Source organism: Equus quagga, chromosome 10 (genome assembly GCF_021613505.1).
Source record: "Equus quagga isolate Etosha38 chromosome 10, UCLA_HA_Equagga_1.0, whole genome shotgun sequence".
NCBI classification, from domain to species: Eukaryota; Metazoa; Chordata; class Mammalia; order Perissodactyla; family Equidae; genus Equus; species Equus quagga.
The window spans coordinates 93,561,923-93,587,114 of NC_060276.1; the positions used below are offsets into that span (position 1 = coordinate 93,561,923).

General features: G+C 36.1%; 1 protein-coding gene across 2 annotated transcripts in view; it reads right to left on the bottom strand.

Annotated features, from left to right (window-relative positions):
- The window catches only part of CFAP47 (cilia and flagella associated protein 47), a 431,185-nt gene that overhangs the window by 116,462 nt on the left and 289,531 nt on the right, over positions 1 to 25,192 (bottom strand). For both annotated transcript variants that reach the window (XM_046672810.1, XM_046672809.1), the window contains exons 48-49: positions 24,540 to 24,713; positions 18,655 to 18,766 (exon numbers count right to left, since the gene is read on the bottom strand). In XM_046672810.1, the coding sequence (XP_046528766.1) occupies positions 18,655 to 18,766; positions 24,540 to 24,713 (286 nt within the window). The remainder of the gene's footprint in view (positions 1 to 18,654; positions 18,767 to 24,539; positions 24,714 to 25,192) is intronic.

The following is a 25,192-nucleotide window of genomic DNA, read 5'->3' on the forward strand; positions in this document are numbered from 1 at the left end:
TGACAGTTCACCAATCCCTGGGTGGGCAGTATCGGCCCCAGACTGTGGCTGAGAGGGGCCGGAGCCGGGACAGAGGGCTGCTTCAGGATCCTCAGTCACACCAAGGCTGGCAGACATGGACAGGTATGTCTCTCTCTGAGTCCCTGCGCAGGTAGGACCACTCCCAGACTGCAGCTGTGAGGGGCTGGAGCTGAGTTACAGGGCTGCTTCAGTTGTGCAAACAGACCATGGTTGGTGGGGCTACCTCCAGGGCATGGACAAGTGTATCTCCTGGTAGGAGAGTTCCCAGACCATGGCTGAGGGTGGCTGGAGCTGCATCATAGGCCTGTTTCAGGATCTGTAGTTGGACCAAGGTCGGAGGGTCTGCCTCAGGAGCTCAGACAGGTATGTCTTCCACCTGGTACACAAGTGGGCAGGAATGGTAGCGAAGAGGACCTGAAGCTGGATCACTTCAGGGTCCACAAATGAGACTGAATTCTATGGGCCTGTTACACAGGGCATGGGCAGGTATGATTCCTGCCAGGTTCCTTGGCAGATGGTGCTGGTGGTAGGAGCAAAGCTAAATGGGACTGTAACTGATTCCAGAAGGGGACAGAGCTGTTTCATGGTCTGTAACCAGGTCCACAGTTGGCAAGTTGGCCACCTGGGCATGAGCTGCCTTCTCAAAATGGCCCTCTTTGGTCTTGAACTTCACCAGAGTTTCATTATCTCCTGCCTGGACCCCAAAGCACCCATAAAGGCACTATTGTCCATGGATGGCTTCCAAATTAATTGTTGCTGAAGGAGATTAAAGTGGTAGATCTCCTATTCTGCCACCTTGCTGATGTCACTCCTATCTTATTTTCAATTCCTTTATTTTGAAATATCACAAAGTCACAAGTTTTAGGTTAAATTTCATGTCCTATTATGAACATGGCTTTTTATTTTATATAGGAGCTTGCTATGTATTCACAAATACATTATGGAAAGACAGGGAATAGAGTGGGAAGAACACAGGCTTTGGACAGAACCTGGATTCAAACTCTTGTTCTGCTATCACTAATTTAGCCTTGACCAAGTTATTTGCCTCATCTGTAAAATGGTTCTCGTTGTTTTGGGCATTGAATGACTAGTTTAAGCTTATGTAGGACTTACTATTTGCCAGGCATCGTTCTAGGGGATTTACACATACTTAGAAATTCTTACAAAACATACCTATGTAGTAAGTCCTATTATTAACCTCATTTTAAAGAAGGGAAACTGTGATACAAGAAAGTTCGGTAGCTTGCCCAAGGTCAATAAGCTCATAATAATACAGGCGGAATTTGAACATGTACATTCTGGTTCAAAGTCCACACTCTTTTTCTTAATTAAGAGATTTTATTTTTTTTGAGCAGTTTTAGGTTTACAAAAAAATGAGCGTAAACTACAGAGAGTTCCCATGTACCACCTCCTCCAGTTTCCCCTATTATAAGCATCTTGCTTTAGTATGGTATATTACTTGCAATTGATGAGCCAATAATGATAGACCATTATTAACTAAAGTCCATAGCTTACATTCTGGTTCACTCTTTGTGTTGTACATTCCATGGCTTTGGCAAATGTATAATTGCATGTATCTACCATGCAGAATAGTTTCACTGCCCTAAAAATCTCCTGTCCTCCACTCATTCATTCCTTCCTCCCAACCCCCAAGGAACTAGCAAACCACTGATCTTTTACCTTTTACAGATATCATATAGTTGAAATAATACAGTATGTGGTCTTTTCAGATTGGCTTCTTCCACTAAGCAATATGTATTTAAGCTTCCTCCATCTGTTTTTGTGGCTTGATAGGTCATTTGTTTTGATCACTGAATAACATCCCATTGTATGGATATACCATTGTTTATCCATTCACCTATTGTCAGACATGGTGGGTGCCTCCACATTTTGGCTATTATGAATAAACCTGTTAAAACATTCACGTGCATATTTTTGTGTGGACATAAATTTTCAACTCATTTGGGTAAATACCAGGGTGTGTGATTGCTGGATCATGTTATGAGTATGTTTAGTTTTATAAGATACTGCCAAACTGTCTTCCAAAGTGGCTGTACCATTGGACCATTTGGCATTCTCACCATCAATGAATGAGAGTTCCAAGTGTTCCATATTCTTGTCAGCATTTAGTGTTGTCAGGGCTTTTGAATTTAGCCATCCTAATAGGTATGTAGTGGTATCTCGTTGTTTGAATTTGAAGTTCCCTAACAACATATGATGTTAAATATTTTTTCATATGCTTATTTGCTATCAGAATATCTTCTTTGGTGAGCTGTCTCTTCAGATCTTTTACCAGTTTTTAAAATTGGGTAGTTTGTTTTCCTGTTGTTGAGTTTTAAGATTTCTTTGGTATATTTTGGATACCATTCATGTATTAGACTTCCAAAAAGTTTACAAGAGACAAATAAAGATAGTATGTATTAATAAAAGATTCAATTCACTAAAAAAAAAAACAAAAAAAAAAACCCCAAAAAACTCTTGAGCTCGGGGCTGGCCCCGTGGCCGAGTGGTTAAGTTCTCGCGCTCCGCTGCAGGCGGCCCAGTGTTTCGTCAGTTCGAATCCTGGGCGCGGACATGGCACTGCTCGTCAGACCACGCTGAGGCAGCGTCCCACATGCCACAACTAGAAGAACCCACAACAAAGAATACACAACTATGTACCGGGGGACTTTGGGGAGAAAAAGGAAAAAATAAAATCTTTAAAAAAAAAAAAAAAAAAAACTCTTGAGCTCATAGATACAGAAAACAGATTGGCTGTTGCCAGAGGCGAGGAGTGAGGGAGTGGGCAAAATGGATGAAGGGGGTCAAAAGATACAAACCTCCAGTTATAAAATAAATAAGGCATGGGGATATAATGTAGAACATGGTGACTCTAGTTAATATACTGTAATCATACTGCATTGAATATCTGAAAGTTGCTAAGAGAGTAAATCTTGAAAGTTCTCATCACAGGAAAAAAAATTTGCAACTATGTGTAGTGATGGATGTTAACTAGCCTTATTGTGATGATCATTTCACAATATATACAAATACAGAATCAAAAAAAGACTCAATTCAGCCAGAGTATATAAAAATTATAGACATATACACACCTAAAAACAGAGGCCCAAAATATATGAAGTAAAAATTGACACAACTAGAAAAAGAAATAGACAATTCTACAATAATAGCTGGAGACTTCAATACTCTACTTTCATTAATGGATAGCACAACTAGACAGAAAACCATTGAGGAAACAGAGGATGTGAACACTGTAAAACAACTAGACCTAACTGACTTACATAGAACATTCCATTGAACAACAGCAGAATACACATTCTTCTCAAATGAACATGGAACACTCTCCAGGATAGATCACGTGTGAGGCCACAAAGCAAACTTTAATAAACTTAAGAAGATCGAAATCATATAAAGTATCTTTTCTCATCACAGTGAAATGAAACTACATATCAATAAGAGAAGAAAAGGTGGAAATTCACAAATGTGGAAATCAAGCAACATGCTCTTAACCAACACTTCAAAGAAGAAATCACAAGGGAAATTAGAGAATACCTTGAGACAACTGAAAATGAAAACACAGCAAACAAAACATGGAACGCAGTGAGAGCAGTGCTAAGAGGGCAATTTCTGACAGAAAATGCATACATTACAAAGGAAAAGCAATCTCAAATCAACAACCTAACTGTACACCACAAGGAACTAGAAAACGAAGAGCAAACTAACCCAAAACTAGCAGAAGGAAGGAAATAATAAAGATTAGAGTGGAGGTAAGTGAAATAGAGAAGAGAAAAAGAATAGAGTAAAATAATAACAAAAAACCCCCCAAAAGTTGGTTCTTTGAAAAGATCAACGTAATTGTCAGACCTTTAGCTAGACCGGCTAAGGAAAAAGGAGAGAAGATTCAAATTAATAAAATCAGAAATAAAGTGGGGACATTACTATTGTTTTCACTAAAATAAAAAGCATTATAAAAGAATACTATGAACAATTATATGTCAAAAGAAATTGGATAACTTAGATGAAATGGACAATTTCCTAGAAACACACAAACTACTAAAACTGACTCATAAATAAACAGAAAATTTGAATAGACAGAAAACTAGTAAGGGGATTGAATCAGTAATCAAAACCCCTCTACAAAGAAAAGCCAAGGAGCAGATAACTTCACTGTTGAATTCTACTAATTATTTAAAGAAGAATTAACACTATTCTTTCTCAAACACTTTCAAAAAATTGAAGAGGAAGGAAAACTTCCTAACTCATTTGATGAGGCCAGCATTGCCCTGATACAACAAACAACAGTACTAGAAAAGAAAACTAGAATCCAAGATTCTTTATAAATATGAAGCAAAAATTCTCAACAAAATACTAGCAAACCAAATTCAGCAGCATGTTAAAAGAATTATAGACCATTATCAAGTGGGATTCATTTCAGGAATGAATGAATGAATGAATGAAGGGTGATTCAACATACAAAACTCAATCAATGTAATATACCACATTAACAGAATGAAAGAAAAAAACATATGATCATCTCAATTGATGGATAAAAAGTATTTGACAAAATTCAACAGCCTTTCATGATAAAAACACTCAGTAAACAAGGAATAAAAGAAAACTTCCTCAAAACGTTAACGACCATATATGAAAAGCCCACAGCTAACATGCTCACTGGTGAAAGACTAAACACTTTTCCTCTAAGATTAGGACCAAGACGAGGATTTCTTGTTTTATCACTGCTATTGAACATGAATACTAGAATTTCTACCCAGAACAATTGTGCAAGAAAAAGTAGAGAAGTCATTTAAACTGGAAAGGAAGAAGTAAAATTATCCTTGTCAGCAGACGACATAATTTTATATGTAGAAAATCTTAGTGATTTCACAAAAAAATTGTATTCAGCAGATTGGTAGCACACAAAATCAACACACAAAATCAGTTGAATTTCTATACACTAGTAATGAACAATTTGAAACAGAAATTAAGAACACGATTCAGTTAGATAAAACCATTATTTGGAAAAACCTACATATGTTAAACAACATGTGTGCACTGAATAATAAGGAAACCTAATCAATATTCCAAATACCATGAAATAATCTCAAGAATTAAAAATACATATTCTCCATTCTTTCTCATTTCAGTCTATTTATATATTTACCATAATTTTTTTCTCCAACACATCCATTTAAACATTATTACATTTTTATTATCCCTTAACACATAGAAATTGAGCAATCGTTTGTAAAACAATTCAAAAGCCCTATGTGAGTGTAACAAGACCATATATTACAGACCAGAATGAGAAATTAAGTATCTACTTCAAAAAATAGCAATGGGTGAAGAAACTATGGAAACAATTACAGGTTATTTAATAGCTTATGTTTTAATTGAAAGAACACTTTCAAGCAATGCATCTTAGTCAGAATTATGCCACTAATTTATACACAGTTTTTTCTAGCAAAAATCTTTTCCTTGGCAATATAATTTTAACTTTATTTCTAAATAATTACTTTTTTTTTTTTTTTTTTTTTAAAGATTTTATTTTTTCCTTTTTCTCCCCAAAGCCCCCCGGTACATAGTTGTGTATTCTTCGTTGTGGGTTCTTCTAGTTGTGGCATGTGGGACGCTGCCTCAGCGTGGTCTGATGAGCAGTGCCATGTCCACGCCCAGGATTCGAACCAACGAAACACTGGGCTGCCTGCAGCAGAGCGCACGAACTTAACCACTCGGCCACGGGGCCAGCCCCTAAATAATTACATTTTTAATTGCATCTTTATTTTTGGTTATTAATTAGCTACTGTAGAAGAGGAGAGCAGTCAAATTCTTGTAAACTTGTTACAAAGAATAGCATTAGACTCAGCAGTCTGTCAGCAGTCAACTTTCCAATCAAATGCAGGAAATAATGATTATGAGAAAAATATATGTTTCAAAAGATGATCATTTTTTTCCACACTATATGTACATGTGATTACTGTGTCCCCTATATTCTCTGATCTGGCTAAGGCCAACGAATCCAAAAAGAAACAAAAATAAATAACAGTTTGATTGTTGGTGCTTGAGTTTATCAGAGTAATAGGAAAATTATCAGACTGCTTTGGAAAAACTATAGGTATAACAGATATCAGAGTAGTGACCCAAAGCAACTCTCCAAGATACAACATCTTGTTGGAGATTAATGTAAAATTACACTGATTAAGAAAATCATAATGGAGATTTTTGGTTTGTCTGAAGAGAGTGTTACAAAAAAACCTAATAGAAATAGTAATTATAACTGCTATATTTTCAATAGCACAAGCTTTTATTTTGAGAAATGGAGTTTTTTTCTCTGTTAAACACTCTAAGCATTTGATTTTTCAAAATGCTTTTTTCAATAGTCAATAAAACAAGGATTTCATAGTATGTCATTTTTTAAAAATTAGGAATTTTTCCCTGATTTCATACTATCTTGTAAAATGTAAATATCAGACTCAAGTTTAAAGACTGAGTAATGGAATTTTATATTAACAGTTTTTCTTTGGAAAAACCATTTACTTAATGCCTGCTCTGTTAGACATATGCTAAATGCTTCCCATTCATTATCTTATTTAATTCTTTTAATAAACATGAGTTAATTACTCATTAGGCTCATTTTAAAGCTGAGCAACCTGGACATAGAGAAGGTTGGGTAGCTTATGCCAGGTCACACAGGTATTAAGTGGCAAAGACATATATATTTCCCTGACATAGAATATGGGAAATGGCACATTAAATCATGTCTAAATATCACCAAGGATACCACAGAATAAACAGGCTTTTGATTGGAAAAATAGCAAAATAATTCACATACTTAGAAAACCTTTACTTTGACCAACAGTGATAGGTCTCAGATACTGCTCATTGATCACCTAAACTATTTCACCTCTTAGAAAATTTCTAAAAGCAAGTTTCCATGGCAACAGTTAAATCTGGCAAGGTCTCTGACCTCTTGGCACTTGGCCCCCTCACACTCACCCTGCTCCCTCCACTGGCTTCGTGCTTCATCTCTCCCTGTTGCTAATGAGCAATAATACTAAGAAAAATCTCCATATGGCTGGGCTTTTATCAACTTGTGAATTTCTCAGAGGCACATTAATTCCGTCAAGAAGTTTTTTCATAAGTATTTGCTCTATGTACATTATATTACACATGATCAAATGAATTTCAATTGTTTTGTTTGTCTTCTATCATACTACCCTATAAAATCTGAACAGCAAGACTAAAGATGAAACCCTAAGGAATCCTCTGCTAACCCTCCACCTTCCTCTATCTTTTTCTTCCTTCATTTTAACCTTATTTCTAACTCTCTTGTTTTTGTTTTATTTCCCCTTCATTAGGGGACCAAAAGGCAAGGCAGACAAACAAAATTATGTGGCTGATATAGAAGAGAGATTAAGAAATCGGTGCTATAGCCACATCTGTCTTTATTCTGCGTATAATATGGCTCTTGTCTCCCACTCTTTTAGGCTCTTAATTTTTATGATAAAATGTATAGTAGTTTAGCATCCAACTGTAGTCCTATAGGCTCCATTTTTTTTGTGGTATTATACTGCTTGTTTCTTCTATAACACATTTTTGACATGAGTATAACAGAAGACACCACAGACAATAGGGAAGGCTTATTAACATCTACAGGATTCAGATTTGTGTTGTAGAGGATGGTTGATTATGTTGTAACTTTAGTAAGAATCATGCTTTCATTTCTGGGGCAGGATGTTAAAGCAGTGATAGTCTAGATTGCTATTAAAACCACATGGTTCCTTCCTGATCCATATAAGAAAAAAGCGATAAATTGCATTTCCTCAAAATTAGTTCTCATCAAAACTTCTATAATCATTTCACAATGAATACATAATCAAATCATCACATTGTGCATCTTAAATATACACAATTTTTACTTGTCAAATATACCTCAATAAAGCTGTAAAAAAATTAAATTTCTGCTACTCAATGGATGCTGTTAAGAAAATTAAAAAGAAAGCCATAAACTGGGAGAAAACTTTTGAAAGCCTGTATCTGATAAAGGACATGTATCCAGATTATATTTTTTAAAAAAAAATCTCAAAATGCAACAATAAGAAAACAATCTAATGGAGAGGGAGTAGGCAAAAGATTTGAAAAGGCATTTCAATTAAGAAGACATATGGATGACAGACAAGCACAAGAAAAGATGCTCAACATTATTATTCATTACTGAAATGAAGATTAAAACCACACTGTAATAGCACAGCACACAAATTAAAATGGATAAAATTGAAATGGCTAACCCTACTCAGTATGGTCAAGGATGTAGAGAAACTGGAACTTTCATACATTGCTGGTGAGAATGGCAAAAGGAACAATCTCTTTGAGAAACTGTCTGGCAGTTTCCTGAAACATTATAAATTCAACCACCATACTATCCAGCCATCCCACACATAAGTGATTCACGCAGGAAAAATGAAAGTATATGCTCATACAAAGACTTACACATGAATGCTCATATCAGCTTCATTTGTAATTACCAAAAGATGGGGAAAAAACCCAAATGTCCATCAACAAGTAAATAGATAAATCATGGTACAGTATGTCTTGCTTAATGATGGGGATATGTTCTGAGAAATGTGTTGTTAGGCAATTTCGTCATCGTGTGAATATCACAGAGCGTACTCACACAAACCTAGATGGTATAGCCTACTACACACCTAGGCTACATGGTACCAGTCTTATGGTTGCATATGCAGTCCATCGCTGACTGAAACATCGTTACGTGGCGCATGACTGTATAACCATTCCACGGACTACTACTCAGCAATAAAAGAAATAAAGTATTGATCCATGTACCGTGTGGATGGATCTGAAAATAATTATGCTGCACACGAGAAAACAGTCAGAAAACGATGTACATTGTGTGATTTCATTTATATACAATCTTATAAAATGCACTTAAAGTGAAAGAAAACAGATAAATGATTGCCTAGGGCAAGAGTGGCTTGGGGCACGAGGGGAGGAGAGGGCAAAAGGATTAAAAATGAACACAAGGAAACTTTTTGAGGTGACATTCATTATCTGAATTGTGTCAACGGTTTCATGGGTGTATACATATGTTAAAACTTCTCAAACTGCATACTTTAAATATATACAGTTTATTGTATGTCAATTACGTGGCAATAAAGCTGTTAAAAATATACACTGCATGTTATTATACCCACCACTGCTCAGCAGGTAGTGATAGGAATTGAGAACCATCACCCAAAATCGGAAGGATTGTAGAAGCAGGATTTGTAAGTGGAGTTCACAGCCACCTATTGGTATCTTTCCTGCAGCAGGCAATAGCACGTGCAAGATAATTAATGCAGCATAATTCATGAAGCCATCATATTGAGATGCCCAGAAGACTTTTATCTATCTACCTAGGTATCTATCTATCTATCTATCTAACATATTTATCTACATCTCCTTTTAGTTCCATAAGGTCACGTATGTTTCACCGCCATCGAATGCTATTTTTCGTTCATTTGTTTGGGATTCACCTCACTGTGAAGGTGGCTTCCTGTAAAGCCTTCATTTATTTTTTTCATTTTAGTTTAAACTGATTCCTATGAGTAATTTCTGCATGAGATACAAATGAATTTTAGCATTAAGTAGCATCTTAGGCCCCACCCAGGCAACAGAAAGGGAGGGGTCACTTTCTATAAAAGTGCCGAGTGGTCAGAGGCAAATGTTCACCAGTATTTGTAAAACTTTTTGAAGTAGTTCCATGTTAACAGAAAATATTTCAAAGCCAAAGAAAGAAGTTTTACAGTTTCAGAATTTCTGAATAATCTTCTAATCCTACTAATTCCAATAGGTTTGTTTAATTCCTCACATATTAGGAAAGTGTCTCTGAAGGGTGCTTTAAATTTGAAAAATTTCATAAAAATGCATGAATAAATAGTTTACAATAAACCCCTCTATCTGAGATTCTTATGTCAAAGCCAATAACATGCCAAATCATATTTTCACTTTACTGTCAATAACTCCTCACAAAATACAAAAATTCTTTTGATCGTTAAAGCAGGACCCACACACACACAGAGAAAGTTTTATCTTCGCACTAACAATGCTATATATATCCTGGTAACCCAAAATTCAAATATAAAGATTTTAACCAGAATATCATGGGTGGATTCAGAAGCCACTAGAGCCTTCTTCCAAAAGCAACTTGAATTAATATTCAATAGAAGATCTACAGCCTGCCTTGCATTCCCAAGGAGAACTACGTCTCTAACACATAATCAAGAATTACAAGTGAGTGTTGTACCAATTAAACGTGGGCCTCATGGTAAACAATGAAATTGCAGGAGTATCTTCCTTCAGCTTGACAGAAGAGGTGCCGTTTTCAAATTCATGCTTTTCTCTAAGTTTGTAAATCTTCCTTATTCTCATATTTTACCGCACTTCTATTAGTGCACTACTAAGCAATTTTTTAAATACTTCAGAAACTATTTTTGAAGTGTATTGTTTCTTCCTTCGATATTCACTGGATAGCTGCTGTTGTTTGCCGGGTGTTGGTCTGGAGGCCAATGCTGGCCTCACAGTCAAAGGACAGATTACCTTGTGTAAAGGCAGAAACTGCAGTATATGTCATCACTCATTGATCTATTGACATGAATAGTTTATCTGTAGACAAACATCTAAGTAGGGCTTGAGACTAGAGTTAACACTTATTTTGATATTGTAGTCAAGGGGCAGGAAAAAGGTGTAGCACTCACAAGCCCTCGAGGGTAATACCATGCAGGTGGCCAAAGCTATCATGAAACATCAGAGCACCCGCTACCTGGGAAAGCAGAGATGCTAAAAGCAAAGAAGAGAGCCCAAAAGACCATGAGAGCATCCTAGCAAACCCAATTTATTCTCTCTGCAGCACTTCAAGGCCCTGCTTTTGGAAACCATTTCTTTTATCCAAAAGAGCATGTAAATGCTTTATAGCAACCAACACTTGTTTTGAAAGACCAGGGCCATCCGACTAGCTTTTATGCTTTTATGCCTATGTAGCAGTTCACAATGGTGGTGGGAGCAAGCCAGTAAGATCCAAATTCAGTTTCAGCCAAGCTTTGGATAGCATCCTCCCTGGCATTTTCATTGAGATAAACTAGGACAGAGTGGGGACAAAAGCTTCAAATACCCCCATATATCCATATCATGTTAGGAAATTTTAAAAAATGGGAGTTATTAAATTAAATAAGAGTGATAGAACCAGCCCTGGTGGTGGAGTGGTTAGGTTCAGTGTGCTCCACCTCTGTGGCCCAGGTTCAGTTCCTGGGTGCAGACCTACACCACTCATCTGTCAGTAGCCATGCTGTGGTGGTGGCTCACATACAAAAAAAATAAAAAAGAGGAAGACAGGCATGGCTGTTAGCTCAGGGCAAATCTTCCTCAGGGTAAAAAACAGGGTGATAAACATTGACTGAACAGCTACTGGATGAGCACTTTTGATATATTCCAATTTAATGCTCATAACTGCCTTAGAAGGTCAAATATTATCTATATTTTACATGTAAGAAATCTAATATTCAGTGAGGTTAATTATATTACCAAGATCACACAACCAGAGAATCATATAATTGGAAGTTGAGGTCATATTTGACTTCTGAACGTGTTCCTTTGCAACATAATAACAGTAAAATAGGAAATAGCAAAGCGAAAGATGTGCAATTTTGCCATTTCAACGTGGTGGTTAGCATGAATATACTGCCCAAGCGTTAAATGAAAAATGCAAATTTAAATAGCACTATGTTTACTCAGCATCACATTCTGAAAGTACACGTGACAAGCAGTGCTTTTCATGACATACAATATTAGAAATCTAATTTTGAACTGAATCTGTATTTCAAAGATGGCAACTGGTAATACATATCTTTCTGCATAGCATATCATTTCAGAGAGTAGCAGGATGCCAACTATAAAAACTATTTCTATCTTGTTTAAACATAGGCCTAACATAAGAACTTTATTGTGCACACATTAAACGTTTTGTTTTGACATTCAGTAGAAGTTTATTGAGAAGAAATCTTAAAAAGTCTTAGCAAAGCTGACTGAAAGCTTGTTTGCAATTGTTTAGACGAGGGTTTCTGGTGTCAATGTCATAATAGATGACATTCCAGCATACAGACTTCTGAATTGCAAATTTTCAGAAATGAATTCTAGTTATAATTCACAGTTGTGCTGAACTGAATGAATACAATCACTTTTCAGCAAGCAAAAAAACCCGCTTTCATTTGCTATTGAAAAAATACAAGGTAATTGTTGACTGCACCAAAACCGATCATTGTCACCTCCTTTCGGGAGCTACCGGCTTACCAAGGGTCACAGAAAATAAGAATCTCAGATTACTCTATCTTGAATGTTCAGAGTGGAGACTAAATTTACTAATATGACTGTAAATCACTTTAAATGTGTATTTTCAATATTTAGTTTTCTAACGTGGAATAAACAGTTAAAGCACCTTGGTGACGGCAATGAACCGTGTCCACGTGGTATTCTGTAACATCTAGAGAGTTGACCCTCTAAGTAAATGCTATATGAAAATTTTCCTTATTTTTTTAACTGAGATATGATTGACATACAACATTGCATTAGTTTTAGGTGTAAAAATAGTCTTGTGTAAAATTTAGAGATCGTTTTAGGCCACTAGGCCATGATCAACATATTAAATTATTTCAGCCTGATTTTTTGTTCATACATTTGAATGACTCATAACTCAATAAACAATCCTCGTTAATAGTTTTCTCTATTGTACTTCCATCACTCCTTGGACAAAGGTAAAATATTCAACTACCTGAGTTCCCTCCTTCTTTGCTTACAAACAAATGTCATTAATGATTCTTAGAATTCTAAAGACTTTTCCCCTGGAGATGAAGGTATGTTTGTGGCTCACAAGTAGGAATTCATAAGAGATAATTATGAAGTCCTCTACTTGTGTTAAAAAAAATCAACTGCACTAGTTAAGAATAGATAAAACATGTTTAAAATATTTAGGGCTTTCCATTTTACAATATGTTGGAAGTGATGTTCAGAGAACTTCCTCCCAACCAAAACTTTTAAGTTAAACACACATACAAACTGAGAACGCAGGAATCCAGTGTAGTGAGTCATCACTGGAGATGCCATTTGTTCTGTGACACAGGCTACTCTGTGGTGGCCTGGGGTCTTCACTTTTGGGGCCGTAACTGGGAATCAGAGAAAAAGTCATCGGCTGAAGAACCCACATTTGCGTGATTTGGGGCCAAGATTTCACATTATAGTTTTGGACCACCAAACCCCAAACTAATTATTTACCTTCATAGCTCTAGACATAGACAGGGGGCCCTAGAGGCATGCCGACAAGTTTAGACAGTCACCTGTTTGCTGTTATTAAAATGTGCTTTTAAAGGTTATACTATGACCCTGATATTCACGAACTGGAGGGCACTGAGCTGATTAGTGTGACATCCTCACAAGGGACTCAGAACAGTTATGCCAGAGACATATGTGCTCCATGTAGAGTGTTAAAGAGCAACTAGAGCTAATTACTAAAAAAAGTGATATGTAAGTTATACCAAATTATACAACTTTAATTCTTACATGGACAAGTTCATTTTCTTAGTGCTTTATTAGAAGTGAACTGCTCCATGTCGTGAACATGCATGTTTATAGCCATCTCTAAATGATATTTGTGAATCACATTATGTTATTGCAATCAAAATTAATTTAAGGATTATTGTTACTAAAGTATATGCTGACCACTAAGGCCTAATCATCTTTATGGAAATATTACTCTTATGCAAAAAATAAAGCTTCCCTCTGAGACAAATGGAGATTTAGTTGCATATTTCACTAATACAAATAGGCAACAGGCCCTTACTGCATTCGTACAATTACATACAATCCTGTAATAACAGACAGTAATATTAGCTTTGCACTCCAGACTAAAGAGGTTATTTCCTGGTTATTAAGGAGAGAATTAAGCCATTATGTTTTAAGGCATTCAGTTATTAACACATTACTTCTGCCATGCCTTAACACATGATATTTTTGTTTGTTTGGTTTTGTTTGTCTGTTTCTTTCCCTTTTAGGTTACATGTTTTCATATCTAGGTTGACTGATTCAACATTTTTCCATTTTTCTGAAATTTATTGACATAAAAAGATAATTTTCAAATCAAGATAGAACTGGGCTTTCCCTTCCTAACTAGTGAATCTATCCTACCGATTGTTTCTCTCTCACAGTTAACGGTACCACCTTCCTCAGAGTTGCTTAGTATCAGAAGTACATTTGACCCTCCTTTCCCCCTTCTCTCTCCATATCCAATTTTCATCAAATGCAGCTGTGGTGGACACTATGCTGCATCAACCATATTCCTTTTCAGGAATGAAGAACTTATTTCTGTAGCTACTGGGAAACGACGTCTGGAAGATGCTGGAAGATGACCGTCATCAGGCCAGTCCTCTGTAGGCATTGCCTGACTCGAAGAAAAATGACCCATTCAAGTTCAAACCTCCTTCCACATGCAGCCTACTTTCAATGACTGATCAACACAGCAGTATAAAGGCCCAGTCCTCTGCTCCCAACTTGGGACAACTCTGAAGGGCCATACTAGCTTCAGAGGCCCCAATGAGTTGACTGAAGCCTTCACTGGGCCTGTCTGGAAGCTCAACTTCTCCCTCTGGCCAATATACTTTCTTACCTCTCCTTCCAGAGGTGTTGAGCACAACACATTCCCTAATAAATGTCCTGAATGCTAATCTCCCATCTCACAGACTTTGATTCTGTGGAAACCCAAACTGTTACAGCAACAGTTTCCCTTTTTATAGGCATGCTCCGGATAATGCTGTTTTGGTCAACAGTGAATCACATATATGACGGCGGTCCTATAAGAGTGGTACCACATAGCCTAGGTGTATAGTAGGCTGAACCATCTAGATTTGCATAAGTACACTCTACAGTGTTTGCACGATGACAAAATTGCCTAACACCGCATTTCTCAGAATGCATCCTTGTCACTAAGCAACGTATGACTGTATTTCTCTTGAAACTGCCCCTCTGTTTTTTAACCCACTATCACTGGCCTAGTTTGGTCAGCCTTTCACTCTCGCTTAGAATGATCAGTCTTAACATTTTGTTGCATTATCCAAATAGGCATTCAAATTCAAACCTCCTCACAGGCACACTTGAATCATGATTGTAGCTCACTGCAGGTTGCTGTGAAAATTCCAAATTCATCCATTTCTCAAAATTTCTACCTACCAATCGATACGCCATGATACCCACTTTAGTATATGCTCTCAGTGCCCCAGTAAAATTCCCTCTGCAGACAGTTTCCACCCACATCAGTGGTTTCCTGGGACTCTTTTCCAGTGGGAATTCACTGCCATGGGAATCTTTCCTAAGAGAAACTTTAATTAATAATTGATGGAAGTTAGTGGATAAATACCCCAACTTCCTCACCCTTTTTATTGACTTTCTCCCTTCAGCATCTGACTTCCCCTCATTCTCTCTGAGTGGTCCTGTGATCACCTCTCAAATAAACTACTTGCAATTAAACTCTTTCTCAGAGTCTGCTTTTGGAAGAAATGGCACAAACAAATATTGAGAACTGATCAATGAGAATATTGCTAAAGGCCCCTAAATGATCTCTCAGATCTAACTGCCCTCTCTTGCCCTTCCTATCTGTTTAATATATTATCTCCAGATTTCTATTTCTAGAACTCACTTGACCCATGCCCCTCAGAAATCTTCAATGGCTCCCAGTACAATAAGAAGCAAAACAAAACTGCCCAACAAAGTCTGCCTGTATTTCTCAGTGTATGTCACCCTGCGTTCGCTACCACAAACACACACTCCAGACACACCCCTCTATTCATTGTTTACAGAAAGTGTTTTCTCTGTGTTTCCAATAAGGTTGTTTCCTCTGCTGGAATACCCTCCCCACCATATTGGCTGATAAATCCCAGCCCATCCTTAGAGCTACAGATAAACCCATTACCCCCTAGGAAGCCCTCTCAGATCCCCACTGTTAGGATTACTATTTCCCTCTACCATGCTCCCCAGTGCCATGTTTAAACTTTTGGTAAAACAGACTGTACCTAATACCGAGATGACTTATGGATATGTACTTTCACTACCAGATATGAATTCCTAGGAGGTAGGAGTCATATGATATCCATATTTGTATCCAGTGGCAACGTTGGAAACAATTAACAAACCTATATTCCAGCTCTGACCAATGAAAGGATGCTGGATCAAAGTCCTGAGGCACTCTGATGCATCACGTGTTAACTCTTTAGTTGCTGCTGGATTGTTGGGAAGTCCAGGGGGGGTTGGGGGAGGGACTGCGGTGGTTAGGGTGGCAAGGGTTACACAATAGTGGAGCTCAAACAATTGAGCATTTCTCAACATATAAGGAAAAGCATCTTTTACAGTATTTTAACAAAGAGAGCATAATTGGTTGAATGTCAGTTTTGTTTATAACTACTATGCTTATCAAGGCTTCCCAAATTATAGGTCTTATATAAATAATTCTTATATAATTAAGAACAGAATTGAAAAAGAGCACAAAGTTGTTTTAAAAGACCACTGATACACACACACACACACACACACCTGATATACTTCTTTAACCAGGACAAGTAGGAACATTTTCATGTATGTCTGAAAATGTTATAGTCTAGTTTTCTTTATATCATATCAGATTAGCGGCTGTTCAGAAGCAATTGCCTTTATACTGCTTAAAATATCGTAGAAGTCTTCCAACAGTAATATCAATAAAAATGAAGCTAGCTTTCTTTACAGGCTCAGTTTCTCTAAATCATACTGAATTCAACTCTAAGGGACTACCCTGGGAAGAACGATCATGATCGTGCCTTGCAAATATTTTTCAAAATTATTAAGGCTGCAAAACGTCTTGTGTAGCCAGTCAACATTTACCTACTTCATCCTCACTTAATAATGCACACTGAGTTGCCTTTAACTTCCCCAAATTCCTTCTAAAATCCTCCAAACCAATATGCTAAAGAGTCCATATCTGATTAGTGAAAATATGTACTGAAATTTTATGGTCGCAAATGCTACTAAAAGCAACAAAAAAATGACTATACAAAGGAAAAGCACATTAAGTCTGATTATTTAATTCTTCTTAGTTCCATTTCTATAACCTTAAGAGTTTGATTCATGGACCAGGGGTTTTGTTTAAAGTAGTTGTAAATATTCATAATTCAACAATATTCTACAGTTTGAGGTCCCTCTTATGCTCCTTCTCATACATAGCAGAATTCACTGCCTTCTTTGAACAAGAAATTGAGATTTATTACATTTATCAAAAATAATAATGGCAATTCTGAATGACTTGCTGCCCTTTACAAAAGACTAGTTAAAATCCTAAAACTAAGGAAAATTCACCAACCATTGGGATTGTCATTTGATGATTAAAATGAAAATTGAAATTGATATTTCTTAAAATCAATTCAAATCATCTCAATTACCTTAAAAAATGATGAAATATGGTACTTTATTGACATGCTTAGAATAGGCTCACTATCAAAATCTACCTATCACATGGAGAATTATTAACGGACTTTGTAAAGTCTGAAAAGGGAAGATTTCAGAAGATGCGAACGACTATGACTGTGGGGACATCTGAGGTCAAGCCAATAGAAGCAGAGAGTGGGGGTGGCAGGTTGGCTCTTCCTTCACTGCACATTCTATTACAGTGGTATTGATTGGGTTGTGTTTGCCATTCTAAAAGGTCCCATCTGCTTGTTAATAGCATTGGCACCCAGTCTAGGCTCTCTGTACTTTTTTGGAGCAGCTCTCTACACCTTCTAAGCTAACACACTCTGTTGAGGCAAGCAGGGATGAGAGGCTAGTACTTCCAGGGAGCACAAGATTGCTACTAAGCGTATGCTTTCTACATTTCTAAATTGTGTCCATTTACCTACGTTATAATAATTTCCTCAGCAAAAGCCAACCACCATGGGGCACTGAATTCTCTCCCAAATAGGACAACTAATTCCCTTGATGAATTACAGCCCCTCAGTTCTTCCCTATTACTCTTCTACACTTATCATCCCTGTTCCCTTCAAAACCTTGTAGGAATACCCCTCGCCCCCATTCGCAAGCAAGCAATGCTGTTCGGCAACCATCAGGGAAATTTGTATAAATAATGTTTCATTCGAGACAAAGGAATAAAACTTCACATATATCAAAACCTTTAACCTATTTTTCACACATCAATTAAGTGCATATACATGTTTTTATAATACCTAGCCCTATAAACAGACATTCTCATAGGATGCTATCTGCTTCATAAACTGCCATAACTATTTGAAAGGATTTATCACAATTTTAAATGCAAATATCCTTAACAAAATATTTCTACTTCTAGGAATTTGTCCCACAAATAATTTCAAATAAACGGACAAGAGAGTATAGTCCTACACCTAAAATGTATGCTCCAAAGCTCTGATTATTTAGAAAGCTAATGACTGAAATGGAAAACCAAATTTCCCTCTGGGTCATTTATTAGAAAGGGGAAGTGTAAATTACATTTTCATTTCTTCTCATCATGTATCAGTCCTAGCGTGGTAGTTAATAATATTTTATGAATGGTTTTGTTACCTTTGAATACTCCACGTTTCCAAGGGCAGACGTGTAGAATATACGAGACTACGTTATCAGGGTCTATGGTGATGTTTCGACTTCCCCACACTATTGGAAGATCTGAAAACACCTAGAAAAGACAATTCAAAAACAAGAATTATATAATGTCAATATTTACATGAAATTAGTGTAACAAGCTAAAGCACAGAAAAAACTGAAATTTAATTTAAATGCTTCCATTAAAACTGTTCACTTTTAAACGAAAATCAAACCAGAAAAACACTACATACAGCAAAAGAAAAATTTGAGACTAGGCCTATGAAAAAAATAGAACAAAGGAAATGATTCTCACAAAAAGAACAATGTTTATTTTCTGTTGCTACTTGTAGCAAGATCACTGATGCTTAGACAATCTGAATATCTTTTATAGGCCATGCACAATTTTCTTTGTGCAATTTGATGTACAAAAGATGAACCATTTCAATAGGTTTCTACATCAATATTAATGTAGCATATAAAGACTATTTAAGCAGCACTTGACCACAACTCTGGTTAAATTCAACTTTCAGCTTACTGAGTGCTTACATCTCGCCACCCTCGACTGCCCAGGCAAACACTAATCTACCTTTTGTCTCTATAGATTTGCCTATTCTGAACAATTCATAGGAAAGAAAACATGTGGTCTTTCGTGACTGGCTTTTTTCACTTAGCATAATGTTTTCAAGATTCATCTATGTTGTGGTATATATCACTTCTTTGTATTGATGAATGACATTAAACTGCACGATACGTTGCATTTTGTATATCCATCGTTTTAATTATTATTTTTATAGCCATTTTTAAGTTGGTGGAAATTTGGGCTGTTTCCACTTTTGTCTATTATGAACAATGCTGCTATAAAAACATGTACACATTTTTGTGTGAACATAGATCTTCATTTCCTATGAACATACAGAATTGCTGGGACATATGATAACTCGAAATTTAACCTTTTAAGTTACTGCTTTCCAAAAGTGTTTTCCAAAATGGCTGCACAATTTTTCTTGCCCACCAACAATGCATGATGGCTCCTACTTCTCTACATGTTCTCTCAAAGTTTTTATTGTCTGTCATTTTGATTATAGCCATCCTAGAGAGTGTGAAGTGATAACTCATTGTGATTTTGATTTGCATTTTCCTAATGACTAGTAATGTTGAGTATCTTTTCATCTGCTTATTGCTCATTTGCAAATCCTCCTTGGGAAAATGTCTATTCAAATCCTTTGCACAGTTTTAAAACTGTGTTGTCATTTTATTATTGAGCTGTAAGAGATCATTATATATTCTAAAAACAAGGTCCTTATCAGATATATGGCATGTGGATATTTCTCTTATTCTGTGGGTTCATTTTTTACTTTCTTCAAGGTATCATTTGAAGCACAAATATTTCAACTTTTAAGTCCAATTTATTTATATTTATGTTTTGTCACTTGTGCTTTTGATGTCATATCTAAAAATTAACTGCCTAACCCAAGGTCATGAAGATTTACTCCTATGTTTTCCTTTATGATTTTTATAGTTTTCACTATTAAATTTGGTCTATGATCCATTTTGAGTTTACTTTTGTACATGGTATGAGTTAGGGGTCCAAATTCATTCCTTTATATGTGACGATACAGTTGTCTAAGCATCATTTTTTTAAAAAGACTGTCTCATTAAATTCTCTTGGTATCCTTGTCAAAAATTGCTTGACCAGGGCCATCCTGGTGGCAGAGTGGTTAAGTTCAAGTGATCCGCTTTGGTGGTCCAGTTTGTGGGTGCAGATCCTGGGCACGGAGCTATATACCATTTTTCAAGCCATGCTGTGGTGGTGTCCCATGTACAAAATAGAGGAAGATGGCCACAGATGTTAGCTCAGTGACATTCTTCCTCAAGCAAAAAGAGGAAGATTGGCAACAGATGTTAGCTCAGGGCCAATCTTTCTCACAAAAAAAAAAAAAAAAAAGATCAATTGACCGTTACTCTAGCCTATGGATAAATTGCAGTATGTTCTATTTTATTCCATTCATCTACATGTCTACCACATGCCAGTACATTTTCTTTAATATTATACTTTTTTAGTTAAGGTTTTGTAGTAAGTTTTAAGAGCAGGAAGTGTGAGTCATCCACTAGAGAGTGAGGAGAAAGGTCAAATTGTGACATGTCCTGGGGATGGGAATTATGAGGAGAGTCACACTCAGTCTGCCTCTTCCTTTGTTTGCAAGGTTGCTGCTTTTCATAGCTCCCCTGGTTGTAAAGACTGGAGCTCAGGAGAGGAGAATAAAAATAGGCCAATTCAAAGTGCCATAAACCAAGCTGCTCTTACCAAGCTTCTGTTTTTCTTGAAAAAATACTCCTCAGATTGCTTTAAGTCTTTATTTAATTTCAAAATCTGAAAAATTTCATTTTGACAATTTTTGCCAGTGTTTTCATTGCTTTTAAGGAGGAACAGATTTATGAAACTCCTTGTTCCACCATCCTGGAAGTCTGGCACCTCCTCTTTTCCTTATTACATAATTATTTTCTACCACTTCGTCACTTTGATAAAATGTCACAGCATTTACCTGTATCTCAATTAGGTTCTCTGATTTTTATTTTCTCTTTGATATTAAGGAAGTCTCATCCTTCTATTACAAACTGTTCTTGTAGTAATAATATACATGTTGAAAGGCTTTCTTTTTTTTTTAAATACAAAGCATCTTAAAAATGACTACTAGCAGCAATACAAAATAGAACAAGGAAAAGATATGAAAAGAACATTCTGGATTTGAGTTGTTAGCAGATTGTTAAAGTGCAGGTGAACAGCAAGCAGTTGAAAATGAGAGGCTAAAGCTAGCACATACATCTTGAGTGAAAGTATGGACTTGGTATTCGTACCTAGAAGATAGTTTGATCTGCCAAGTGGGATGTTGCACAGATCTAAGAATGCTTGGAAGATGGAAACTTGAAAATAAGTCATAAGGTTATAGGAATAAAAGGGCCAGATAAGTAATGATCAAGAAATGGCAGGGAAATGAGAAACATTAGAAGGATATAGAATAAATAGTGAAGAGTGTCAAGAAGGCAGATCAACAGTGCCAAACACTACAGGAGTTTTGAAGCAGATAACTTGGGAAAATAACTGATTTTTCTTGACCAAAAGTCATAGGTGATCTTTGTGGCAGCAGTTTGAACAGAGTAGAGAAGCTACCAATGGATCGTCATGAAATAAGAAGCGATTATGTAAACAGTGCTTTTTCAAGAAGTCTAGCACCATGAAAAATAAAAAGGATAATAGTTGAAGAAGGACTATTGTTAGAGACAAGTTTTCTCTTATAATGGAAAAATTTGAGAATATTCATAGATTAAGGAAAACAATCCAAGGAAGAGGAAGATACTAAAAGAGAGAGAAAGAGAGGGGAAAAGAATGTGAATTGGCCTTGAATGCATAGAGGTAAACTTCATTTTACAGATCAAGGAATGAAGATGGAAAATCAGGAGGGTTTCAGTGGTCCCAAAGTAAGTATATAATGAAAGCTGAAACTATAAAGCAAAGATTCTCAGCCTAGCCTTTCTTCTTAGCAGCATCTCAGTTGTTTCTCAACAAAATTTCCATTGAAATATGAGCAAGAAACTAAATATTCTGAATGAAAAGAAATGGCAAATCGGTAATATGCATTAGGATGTGTTGATTAAAGTTGATGGCAATTTTCAAATTAAAAAACGTGTGGGGCCGGCCTGGTGGTGCAGGGGTTAAGTTCGCATATTCTGCTTCTCAGCAGCCCAGGGTTCCCCAGTTCGGATCCCCAGTGTGCACATGGCACCACTTGGCAAAAGCCATGCTGTGGTAGGCATCCTACGTATAAAGTGGAGGAAGATGGGCATGGATGTTAGCTTAGGGCCAGTCTTCCTCAGCAAAAAGAGGAGGATTGGCAGCAGTTAGCTCAGGGCTAATGTTCCTCAAAAAAAAAAAAAGGTGATATTTCATCCATTGATAATTATCTCTACAAACAAATGTTACTTGGGTCTTAAATATGTTTCTGTTCTGTTATAATTGATGGAGCTATTTAAACATGAGGAAGACCTGGAACACATGAACAATATTATTAATATTTTAATGAAATAACATTTAATTAACTTAATGGGTAATATCTTTAATTACAGAAAAGGCCTCACTGAAAATCTGTACCCTAAAAGTAAAATGACTAGATTCTTCAGTTTTATTTGTATATTAAAATGACAAAAATATAGACTTCAACTATTATTGCTTGTGGAGAGCAATTTTGTTATGAATAGAATTTCATGTTTACATTTAATTAGATAAATATAGTTAATGTAGTATAATTATTATTAATAAAGGCGTACATTTTTTTAAATGCATTCATTCTGGAGAATAAAATTTGAAAACCTATAGACATCATCTCTGCCATAACAACAAAATGAAACAAGCAACGTTATTGAATCACAGGTTTTTCTTTAACCTGTTTTCATCAAACTCTTAAGACAGGATTCCTTGTTCACAGTAAATTCTGGAAGGGGAGAGGGAGAGGGAAAATGATTTTTTCATTATTTATAGTAAATCCAAGTAGTCATGGTTTTTTCTCTTTTTTTCTTTCCTTCCTTCCTTCATTTTAAATGCCGCCCATTATGTTTGTATCTGTTTATTAAACAAATCTTCCTTGAAAAACTATTGTGTACTTGATACTATGATTTATGTTAGGTATAAAAATGTGGGTAAGAGAGGCATGCCCCTTTTGTCACAGTTTATAATCTGATGGAGAAAGGTAAACAGGTAATAGCAATATGATGCAGAATGTATGATGGTCGGACAGGTAAAAAAATGCTGTGGAAGCACATGAAAGGCATCTAACTGAGGTTTACGGGAATAGGAAGGATTGTTAGAAAAGTGGCATCTAAACTTGCCCTGAAGAATGAAAAGGAGTCAGATAGACACAGAGAAATGGACGATAGGTTGTTGGGCAGAGATTTCCAGACAGTAGCGAAAGGAAACACTGTATACAAGCCGAAGTGTTGCTGGAGCCAGGAGTGGCAAGAGAGGAGGCTGAGCAGATGAGCTCTTGAAAGACAGTGAAAGCCACTGCAGGGGGTATGGACTGGATCCTGAAGGCATGAGATGACACTGAAGAGTTTTAGTAGAGGAGTGACAAGATGAGATTTTCATTCATAATATTCACTCCATTTGCAATCCAGTAAGGAAAGAAGAAGAAAACCAAAGTATATATTTTTCAAGATAACAAAAAAAAAGCAGAGGGCAAACCAGAGAATTTCCAAACTTCAGGAGTACTCGCTCAGGCACCTGTGATGGACAGACATTTGAAGCTTCTTTTGAGGATTCTATTAGACACACAACAATTCTTAGATAAATATGGGGGCGAGAAGTGGAAAAATTTATTTTAGGATGGGCTTAAACAAATGAAGTGAGGAGGACCACGTACAAAAGCTTCATAAAAAATAAAGATGAAAATAATTATGCATTTCTTCACATTCTCATTATTATTCACACTGGTAAACGATAGGATACACTTTAGAAAGTTTGTGCCTACACATTTCACATTAAAAATTTTAAAAGCTGTTTAAAAATTTTTTTGAAAATACTTTTTATCATGTATAATTTCTGCAAGTGAAAATACATATGACTCAAATAACTAGATTTTCATATATTTTATGATATATACTAATATTTAGATATAAAACTTGTTTGGGGCTAACTCAACTTTATAATTGAAATGAAATTTAGTAGCTGTTGGACTAATATAAAGAATTCTAAACTTCTCCTTATGAGACATTGCTTTACCTAGTTAAGTAAAATGAAATGTTTTTAAAATTTCATATAATTCCATATACTCCTTCTGAAAACACTTTTATATTAAAAAAAAAAATCTTACCTTAAATGTTAGGATGGTCTTTGTATCATTGGGCACCACTATGGCTTTATTTGTTACGTTCCCCACTTGACAGTCTACAATGATGTGTTCCAAGGCCAGGGGTTTTCTTCCAATCCCTTTTATTTCAAAGACATGTGTCATGCCATCTACTTGATTTTGTAGAGTAAGTTTACCCTGTGACAAATCAGCCAAATTTCAGCTCTATAGGAGTCATAGTTAGATGCCAAACTACTTCTGTTATCATACTATTCTTGAATCTGATTAATGAAATGAGCTTTCAAGGTGGCGTTAGCCATTGACTTTCCCAGTTGATGTATAAATACGTCTACTGAATGAAGAGAAATTTCCTGTAAAAAGCTCTTTCTCTTTACTTTCTTTAAATTACAGAATTTATATAGGCATTGTCATACATAGCAATTATATGTGTGTTTATATCCTTGTCAAAGAAATATGTCTTAAAATATTTTCCAAAGTATCAACTTCCTTAATAAATAAAAACAAAAAGAGCAATGATTTTACTTTGTTAAACATGCTAAGTAAAAATAATCTGGATATAAGTATTGGCAGCCAATGGCATTGTGACTTTCAGAACATTTATCCCTCAAGTTAAAACATTTATTAAACTTTCAAGCAGAGTAATCACTGTGATCAAA